At 46.0% G+C, this 10,163-nt stretch overlaps 1 protein-coding gene across 2 annotated transcripts in view; it reads right to left on the reverse strand.

Moving 5' to 3' along the window:
• Window positions 1-9,695, reverse strand: part of RICTOR (RPTOR independent companion of MTOR complex 2) — a 1,615,046-nt gene extending 1,605,351 nt beyond the window's left edge. For both annotated transcript variants that reach the window (XM_069627164.1, XM_069627163.1), the window contains exons 1-2: window positions 9,604-9,695; window positions 9,462-9,509 (exon numbers count right to left, since the gene is read on the reverse strand). In XM_069627164.1, the coding sequence (XP_069483265.1) occupies window positions 9,462-9,509; window positions 9,604-9,652 (97 nt within the window). In that variant the 5' untranslated portion in view covers window positions 9,653-9,695. The remainder of the gene's footprint in view (window positions 1-9,461; window positions 9,510-9,603) is intronic.
• Between the last annotated feature and the right edge of the window lie 468 nt (window positions 9,696-10,163).

Here is a 10,163-nt window from a genome sequence, read left to right on the forward strand (position 1 = left end):
TGGGCTGTGACCCATGCCAGAACAGTTATCTCAAGGCCTGCTAAAGTTTATGAAATACCCCAGGGCGGACTGCGGGGGGGGGCTAGGGTGAGGCATGCCACTGGGGTGTTTGAGAACATTCAAGTACCTGGGGAGAGTTAACATTTTGAACAGATGCACGGCTGAGTACGGTAAGTGGAAAAGCAGTCACAATTTAACATCTGCCAGAAATCTCTCTCTAATTGGCGCCAGGATGTTTTCGAAGGAAGGAGAGTGGGTCCCACCTTACCTGGATGCCTAGCTATTTAAACAAAGCATTGGCCACTAACAAATGACAATCTAGCGGGAATGGCTTCTGGGCCTCCTGGACTCAGGAGCAGAATTGATTTGTTCAAGTTGCCTCAGAGCCCACTATACAGTTTGAAGAATTTCAGGGCCGGATCTACAAGGTTCCCCCATATATAAAAGGCCATCTGAATATAGTGATGGACCATCTTCGCGCCCAGATTTCCACACAAATCCCTTTAGTTGGGGGGGGGGGGTAGAATCTCCTTGTAGCCTGATTTCCAAGCGTTCCATGACCAGGATTAAAAGCATGGGAGAGAGGGGGCCTCCCTGTCGCATTACACGCTCCAGCAGGAAGAAGTGCAAAGTCTGTATCTTGACCTGGACTTCTGCCATGGAGTGCTTATACAGCAAATCGAACCACTGCAGAAATGTTGGTACGACCCCCATTCTAGTCAGAACTGCACAGACGTTGTCCCAAATAAACGTGTTTGCAAAGTTTATTGCTACCCTATCACACAAAGAGGGCCGTGAATACATCCTGCATGGTCCAATCATTTTCTGGTCAAGGTGTATCACAAGGGTTACAACCGCCAGCAATCTGTGTGCCCGGATTGTGGCCCAAAAATTAGCAATAATTAGTTATGAGCCTGTAAAAGGCAGAGCTTTCGGAAGGTTTATCCTCCTTCGGCAAGACTGCGATATGCGCAGATCCGGAGGAGTTCGCCCTTCCCTATGCTTCCCTAAAACATGGAGAGCATAGGCTTAGCCATCCAATATGTCCTCGTACTGCGGTTCTGTTCGATCAGGGGACATCCGGTATAACAGTGCATAGTAATCCGCAAAGATGCTGCATATTTTGGTATCATCCGTGACAATTTCATCAGAGGACGATCGAATACCTTGAACATATTGCAAGGAAAGTTCACGTTTCTCGGGTCAGGCCAGTAACTTGCCAGCCTGGTCTTGTAAATTCTGGTTCGGGGTGCTAAATAAGCTTGTCCAGCAGTATCCGTCACACAGTTATGATACATACTCCTAGTTTTCAACAAGCGTCTATGGGTTCCCAATGAGCAGTTGGAACCAAGTCATGTTCCAATGGTCCGAGATCAGCTTCAACCCGAACAAGGTTAATTAACCGCTCCCGTTCCTTAGCTGCCAAGACTGAAATGGGTTCACCACGGATCACCGCTTTATATCCCTCCCCGAGTATCCCTGGGTCATTAGCTGATGGAGCATTTAGGTCAAAGTATTCAGACATTTGATCACACAGTTCCTTCATTACCTCCGGTGCTTCCAAGGAAATATGGATTTAATGCCAAGTGGTGTGACCAGGCACTTGTGGGTGATGTATTTACAGTTACAATGGGGAATGGTCAAATATACTGCGTGGCAGATACTGCATCTAGGTGGCCTAAATGGTGTTAAGCATAAAAACTAAACATTAAAAAAAAAGTCTTTCAGGAATAGAGAGCGGTTTACCCCACAATTAAATTAATAATCCAGTAGATGGGGGTAAAGTGCCTGCCATCCAAGCGTACTTCCACAATTAGTGAACTTGGTATGGGTACCACTTGTATTGGGAAAGAATTTGCATCCCTGATTCATGACATTGTTTAAATCTTCACCCAACATCCAGAGATGCACTGCATGTCCCGTGAGAAGTCCCTGAAGGTCTAGCAGGAGGTCCATAACTGGTGGTGGAGGTAGTAGACATTTAGATGCCCCAGTGTTTCCCTTCGGAGTACACCGATGAATAATAAGTACCTGCCCTTGTTGTCCCACATCACTGTCTAATCTCAAATAGGATATTTATGCAAACCATTTTCATGACCTCCTCCACCCTCCATCCCAGGCCCTCTTGTAAACTCTGCATATACAATCTGGGCAGAATTGGTCCTGTTCAAGAATTTACATTCGTCTCCAGACAAATACATTTCTTAAAGTAATACAAACCCACGTTTGTGTCTGAGTTGTTGTAGCACAGTTTCCAGTTTAATTGTATCGCAGAGACAGTTAAACATTCCAGGACATACATTGAAAAGCATTACTATTACTCGCTATGCCATTTTGCATCATGTAACCTGAACCAGATCACTGTGCCCGATACATGTATTGCGACAAACCCTGTATGAACAAACCTGGTTACCCTCTGAACCCGAACAGTAACCCCCACCCCATATATCCTCAGTATGCGGTGTATTCGTCACCCAACATGAACCAATCAACTAGCAAAAACAACTGCAGGGGTGAAAGAATGGAGCAGTACAGCGGTCCCTCATGACAGTTCCATTTACCGACCTGGGGACAGATGATCTGCTGTATTACCCACACAGTCGCTTAGCTTACGATAAGGTCTCCATGTCGCAGGTACAGTCACTTAAGACTTGTGCCTTCCCTGGCAAGGTGCAGGAGTCTGGGGGTCCCCCCCCCCCCTCTCTTTGTAGCATTGTTCCAATGGTATGGCCTCTGCGGCAGAGATTGATGCTGCAGCCTCGTGGGCCCAATTCCTATTGTGGCGGTCTGGTTGGTATCCATGCTGCAGCGCGAGCTACTCCCAACCTTGCCCCAAATAGGTAAAAATCACTGATCATCCATCCCAGTATATTTTTAGATTGGCCGGATGTACAGGGCATAATAGATACCCATTGTTAGTACCTTCTTCTTTATTAGAACCCAACGATTGTTTAGACTTCTGCATTGTTCAGATGAAGTCAGGAAATATTGCAACCCTGGCCCTCTGCCATTCCAGGAACTTCTGCCATCTGGCTGCTTTTAGAATTGCATCGAGGTAATTAAGGATTTTGGCCATTATTGCCCTGTGTGGGGCTCCAGGCGGTGGAGGCTTAGTCAGCATGTATTGTGCTAATTCAATAGAACAGAAATTAGATAGTCCAGTAGGCCCCCACTAGGTTTCTGAACCTGGACTCTAGAAAAAGAGCTCAGCCGACGGACCCTCCGATTTTTTGGGGAGGCCAACCACACAGAACGCCCTACTCTCTCTCTTAAGCTTAATCAGGTTATGTGCGTTGCATGGATTCCCATAGCATATTGAGAATCGTGGTTAAAGCATCTTCTATACCCGACAACCTGGTTTCTACTTTGACCAATCGCCTGAGATCTTGTGTAGATCTTGTCAGAGGAGGCCGACCTCTATCCCAAGGGAATCTATCTTTCATTCCATGGACATCCTTGTCATTTATAGCCAACATGATGTCTTGTATGGAGGGTACAGCCGGGGTGTACACAGCAGTCCTTTCAGGTCCATACGGTGATCCGCGGGTTAGGGGCAAAGTTATATGCCTCCATTTTGCTTTGTAGACTAGGTTTATGTTGTTTGTCCGGTATCGTGTTTCACCCCAAATATATTCTTCCCTAGGGTGTTAAATAGTCAGAGGAGGGGAGATGGGGTGCCAATACATATTGTATAGAAGGGTGAAAAGAGGAGTTCTGGAGCAGGCAAAGTAAAGTATTAGGAGTACTTGTCGGGCATGGCAGCAAAGATACTGTGCATGACACTCCCGTGCGCAGTCTGGACCCACCGCACAGTCGCCTCGGAGGGCCAGTGCACGCTGGTTCCCTCAGGTGGGCACAAGGATTAGCATTGTGGGAGACATGCTGCGGTCGTCAGTCGTTGCCCCCTACCTGCCACACTTCCTCCCGTGCCTCGTCACCACAAGGAGGAGGGGATAGACACCTATCACCAGACCATTCTTGGCAACCACTGCACACAAGTCACTGATCTGTCTGCCTTCAATCGCACCAGCGTTCACTCTGCAAGTACCAGGATATGGGTAGCAGCCACCCCCAAAGCAGTGATGTGTCCAGTACTCCGTCAGTGTTTGCGTCCAGCAGCTGACTGCCCCAGAAAGAATAGGCTCCACACCTGGCTCTAGTGGTGCTCCCACCATCAAACCCAAAACAGGTGGCTCAAAGGAGAAGATCAGTAACAGTTTAACAGAATACATCAGGGGGTCATGCGGAGCCACAGAAGCCTGCGACTTCATATGTCGATGTGCTCTAGCCATCACCTGTTAGCCAGTTTTGCAAAGCATTTTCTTTCAAATCGCTAAAGCCATTACATTACTTATTCATCTTTAATATGTAAGCCCAAGCCCAAATTGTGACGATTTTCTCAAGAGCATCGTAGAGACTGACCAGGAGTGTCTCCAGAAAAGGCTGTGTGAGAACCCTCTAGCCTTGTCGTTGCACTGCAACTGATCAGCAGAAAGAACACAGACAAAACATATACGCTGACCAAAGTTGTTTCAGTATTAGGAGAAGAAGAGCAATAGTTCTTGGGAGCACAAAAGCCAGTGTTTTGTGGGGTGCAGTGCCTCCCATCAGCAGTTGAAGAGGACTGCTAGGATCAGTGGATACACTGCCACCAAGAATATATATTTTTAATTCCTCTAGCATTTTGACTGATGAAGCGCAACACTGGAGAGGGAGCTAAACTGTAGCACCTATTTGAGGACAATACGTGACATTCTGACATATGCATCCCTCTCATCAAGATCAGGTGCTCTGTTCACAGAAGAAACATTGCATGGAAAAAGGTGAGTGGCAATGTCACTATGGCGAGCCATGTTTTTCAAAAGCTGGGTTCAATCTGTTCTTTCACAGACCACCTCTGTGCGCACATGACAACAAAGGGAATTTGCTCAAAATCAGCTTTGATTGCTGTCGTTTTCCACCATCTTTGAGATTGGAAAGAGTACATCTCCCTTGTAGATACAATGTTTTGCACTTGTTCTAGACTTAAAGAAGGTTAGCAGGAAAGGATTCTTGAGTTGTGTGGCGGATGTGTCATTTTGTTGAGGAACCCAACTCTGCTAAATGTTTATTTGTTCCCTGCTGATCTTTGGATAACTGTACCTTTAAAAACTTGGTGTGGTACATTGCCTTAAATAGCCAGTTATCGGGCAAAGTGTTTGTGTTCCAGTGCCTTTCTGATGGTTAACTGGGAGCGCCAGTTCGTTGGGCCCCCCCCACTTCTCAAAAGGAAGCCTGCTCTCACAGACAACAATTCCCCCTCCCGGCTGCCGAGGGTATGGATTGGGTTGGTTCCCCCACAGGACTGTATGTTTGTTTGGCTTAGTGCATAACCGTCCTCTTCTCTTTTTCTGGATTCGTTTGGACTGTACCATGAACACCATATATAACTTGAGAAGTAAACCTAAAGACATTTTATCTGTTGAAGTACCTGGCGATGCTCCCACCACCTCAACTACACCTGCCCTTCACACGGTAGTTCAGCTGAACTCACACTTAGATTGTGATCATATCTAGATCCTCTCTCCGGGGCCCTTTGTGCAAGTGTTGCGTGCAATATTAGATGCCACAAATTCCGTCCAAACTTTTTCGACACAGACTATAACCAGCCCAAGGCTCACCATTATGGGAAGGAGGCCGAAGCTGCAAGAAAACATTGCATTAGCCCTGTGCTCTCTACAACAGTCAGCATGTTCGATTGTTATCCAGCAGTCTGTGCGATTAAAATCATCTCTGCAAGAGACCATGGAGCACATGGAGTCCCATTGTGTACCAAAAAGTGGCAAAAGAGTAAGAAAGGAAGGAAAGGTCGGAACTCAGGCTGACATTGCCCAAAGAACTATCAACAACTTTTTTCCAGCTAGTCCAACAAGCACAGAGGCTCACAGGCCGGCTGCCAAAAGAACATCAGGTCGTCACCGGAACTTGGAATCGGTGATAGCTCGCCTAGATGTGTCAAACATTATTTGTGACGACAGTATACTGGCAGAAAGCTGCTCGCTTGAGCAAACATACTTTAAATATGGGAGAGAGCTTGCGGGTCTCAGTGGTGACCCCTGAAGTACTGGGCAATTCCCAGCGCACCCGGGAGATGATTTCGGAAACTGTGGAGAGTGAATACACTCAGAATGCGTATTTAACTTGCCAGGCACTAGAACAAAGCATTAAACGAACAGCTCCAGAGATCACAGCTTTAATTCCAGTCATCTCTGCATTAGTCGACCATGATTCCTGTAGATAAATTACATGATTATCGCAAATAGAATTGGTCATCCCCCTTATTTGATTAACTGTTGTGACCCAAACCATAACACTTAGTCTCTGTTGTTGAGGTCTCTCGGTTGTTGTAGTAGGACTGACACCTTCCCCTGTCACCCAGTTTTTTAGAGGTCGGGTCAAGAGTGCCAGGCAACCAACAAGAGGTGGCTGAAGGTAGCCTGAAAATGAGCCGAGTCATCCGCACAGCACTGAAAGTTGGGGCAGAGAGCAGCAATGCGGTGGGCAAGAAGTGCCAGGCATGGGTTCAACAGCCAGGGAGAGAGGTTAGACCGCTGGGGAACACCATAGGTAGAGATAGAGGCGAGGAAGGACCCAAGTTGGACCTGGGAGGGTCGATCGGAGAGAAAAGAAGTCAGCCAAGCCAGGGCCTGACCGGTGATACCCAGGTTATCACAGAGATGGTTGAGCAGGATGGCATGTTTGACCATATCAAAGGCTGAAGAGAGATCAAGTAAGATGAGGAGACAGGGGGTGTTGGAATCAAGGTTGGAGAGCAGGTCTTCACAGATGTTCAGGAGAGCAGTTGGGTGACACTTTACGGAACTATGATTATTCCTGGGGCCTTGTGGTTACGTACCTCGCCTCCCAGTCGAAAGACTGGTATTATATTACCTGCCGTTACACTGCTCACGTCAAGTACATGCCACACATTATTATTACTTTTTAATTCCTTAAACGCAGAGGGGACAATCTGCCCACGCGTTGTCTCCTAACAATGCTCCGAGAAGATACATGAACATGTTAGATGGGGAGAAGGTAAGCGTATGAAGGAAATCCTCTGGCGCATATGCAGACGTGTCTCGGCGGCATGCGGCTGATTCCTAGCAGTGCGTGGACTGTAGATGGCCACTTCCTTGACACTGTAGACTCCATAAGATACTTCGGTGTGCAGTTTAACAATTCCATTTGTGAACGTGAAAGACCTGAAACTAAAAACACCTTGAGTCTTGCCTTTCAAGCAGCAAAAATAAACAAATGTTATGGTAAATTTTCATTAGCCCCGGTCTTAACGTTCTACTTACAAAAAGGTAGTACCTATACTAACTTTTGGTGCTGAGGTCAGCTGGAACATCAGCAAGCTCATCTGGAACTCTCTAGAAGGGTGTTTTTGGCGCTATGTTCGCCATCTACCACAATGTGTCTCAATTATATCTTTATGAGATGAATTGTCATTGAACTCACTGCATAGCCATGTGATTTGGAAATCAATCAGATTATTGTGAAAATGTCTGTTGAGAATCCAATGCCCGCCTACCAAATATTCAACAAATTCTATGTTGATACCAATGCTACCTTAGATATGTGGCATCTGAGAGTACAAGACTGGGTTGATGCCAGGAAATCTCTGAGTTTGATCTTTTGACGAGACCACAAGTTGCAAAAAAAAAATGAGAGTCTTGGGCTTGGATCATTAATATAGACAAACGAGAAAAATCTTTAACACACTGGCTAGGCATTGGTCAAAAAAAGTTAAATCTCCAGTCGCATTATTTAATGCATTCTCCTTCGCTACTATCGCGAGCAATTCCTTGGTTTCGATTGAACATCTTGAAATCTAAGGAAATTTTTTGGCAATGAAAAGACAAACTGGCAAAAGACAATCTATGGCGTTTGTGTTCATTGGCAGTTGAATCGCTGAAACACCTAATCATTGAGTGTGAGAAAACTAGTGCCTTGCAAGCTACACACCTGGGTCAATTTGCTCCCTTAGATGATGATATGTTCACTTGGTGGCTCAAGATTTCATCTGGCGCAAATGCAAAACCTGTTGGCGCAATTGTAAACTATCTATATACACTTCTGAAATGCCCGTTTTGAGCTGTGACCTCAAGATTCAATTCTGTGTTTTGGTGAAAATGAACAGAGAATGAATTGACTCCTTGCATGTCGTGTACAAACTGGCTGATGTGTTATCTTCGTTTCTGATCATCTGCCTTCTTTCTTTTATGTGAAGAGCTGTTGGTTTTGGAGGAGTTTAGTGTAATATCAGTAGAATTGAAACAAAAGTTTTTACATATGTTAAAACTGTAGATTTTTCAAATAAAATTAAAAAAAGGTAAGCCAACAACCAATCAAATAACTCTGCATGACAACAAAAATTGTGTCAGAAAGCACAGCTTATTCAAAGAATGTTCCTTTTGCTATTTCAGAGACAGAAGATGACATTAAAACAGTAATATTACCCATTTGTGTTTAAAAAAAAAAAAAATACACAAAAACCACACATTTGACCCTTCTCCCCGAACGGCCGTTTTCTTTCGCCTCCCCACCTCCAATTCTGAAATGTTGCGGGACCATTTTTAAAATCCTGGATCACTGATATACGCACACTCTTATGGGGAAGTCTACAAGTCACATCACTTTGCGCGAAGTGAGCACAAACACTACGATCAGCAGCCCTCCCCATTCTGGTCATACAAAATAGGAACAACACAAGCAATGTCACAACAAGTACAAGATTAGCAAGACAGCAACAAAACATGCATCACTACAACAACACCAAGCACACCTTGCTTTCATGGTTCTAGATTTTCCTGCCCTTGACAAGCTTCAAGCAATAACATCAGTAGTGTGAGGCCAATAACTGCCATACAGAGAATAACTCCGCATTAACAACCTAAAGAACATCATAGAAATAACAGCGATGGCGTAAGTGGAATAACAAGAAGACCAACACACAACCGCAAGCTCGATCGGTGGCTTAAACATCCTTACTGCGTTACAAACCCAGCAACAGGCAGCACAGTGAGTAAAAACGAATTACAACCAGAGAACACTACAACTGCCATAGATATAACAAACTATCTGCCCCAAGGCAACAAAACAAGTAGCAGCACATCTCACAGCAGAACAAACATGACATGAGGACCACATGCGATGCCGAGTTTCAAACACAACTTCGAAAAAGGCAATATCGAAGTTTGCATAATGGTAACAACACAGCTTCCACCTGGTAACCAATAGAAGCACAATCAGAGCAAGAACACAAGCACCACTACAGCAATAACACAGCGCTGAGCAATTGCACATCTGTAACCAGTAGTGCAGCAACGTAAGCAGTGCACTAATGTACACACCCTCTATGATGCAGGACCGAACCGGCCCGGGATCCCCCCACCCTGCCCGCTGGGTGACCCCCTTACCTCGGGTGAGGTCCAGCGGCACATTCTCCTCGCCACTGTCATTGCGCCCTGAGAGAGAGAGAGAGAGAGAGAAGCCAGTTAATGGCCATGAACTTGACCTGGTCGCAGGAAGCTGAGGGCGGACAGTGCCCCCCCTGCTTACCTCGGATCCTGGGGTGCCTGAGGGAGCGGGCGCGGATGCTAAGCGCCATCTTCCACGATAGTGACAAGTTCCCATTACAGGAAACGACGTAGAACGGCTTGGGCGTCACGTGAGAGGCACGTCTGTGCTCCGAGGTGCACATGCGCCGTTACCAGCCACCGAGCTGCGCTGTTTAGAGTTTGATGACAACGTGTCTGGGTGCGTGGCCGGTGCCAGTGGGAAAATGGCATGGAGTGAATGGATGCCTGAAGAGATACAGAAACTGGCACAGCTGTAAGCATACCCGTTGTCTGAGGAGTGCGCAACAGTTTACTTTTTGTCGCTAGGAGACGGGCAGCGTTTATGGGAAAGATAATCCCATTGAACTCGATGTAATGCATATAATGAGACTTGTTGCGAGCACTTACCCCCTTCCCTGTCCCTTCTCTCTCTGCACTTGCTGGATCCAAATATTCACAAGGCCTAGTAGGACCGTTTTTGTATTTTGCTCATCACTGTTATATTCCATTGTTTTGCTGGTCCCTTCCCTTTGCCCTGTGGGCGCTTTGAAACACAATTTC

This window comes from Ambystoma mexicanum, chromosome 6p (genome assembly GCF_040938575.1).
Source record: "Ambystoma mexicanum isolate Mex_15411 chromosome 6p, UKY_AmexF1_1, whole genome shotgun sequence".
NCBI classification, from domain to species: Eukaryota; Metazoa; Chordata; class Amphibia; order Caudata; family Ambystomatidae; genus Ambystoma; species Ambystoma mexicanum.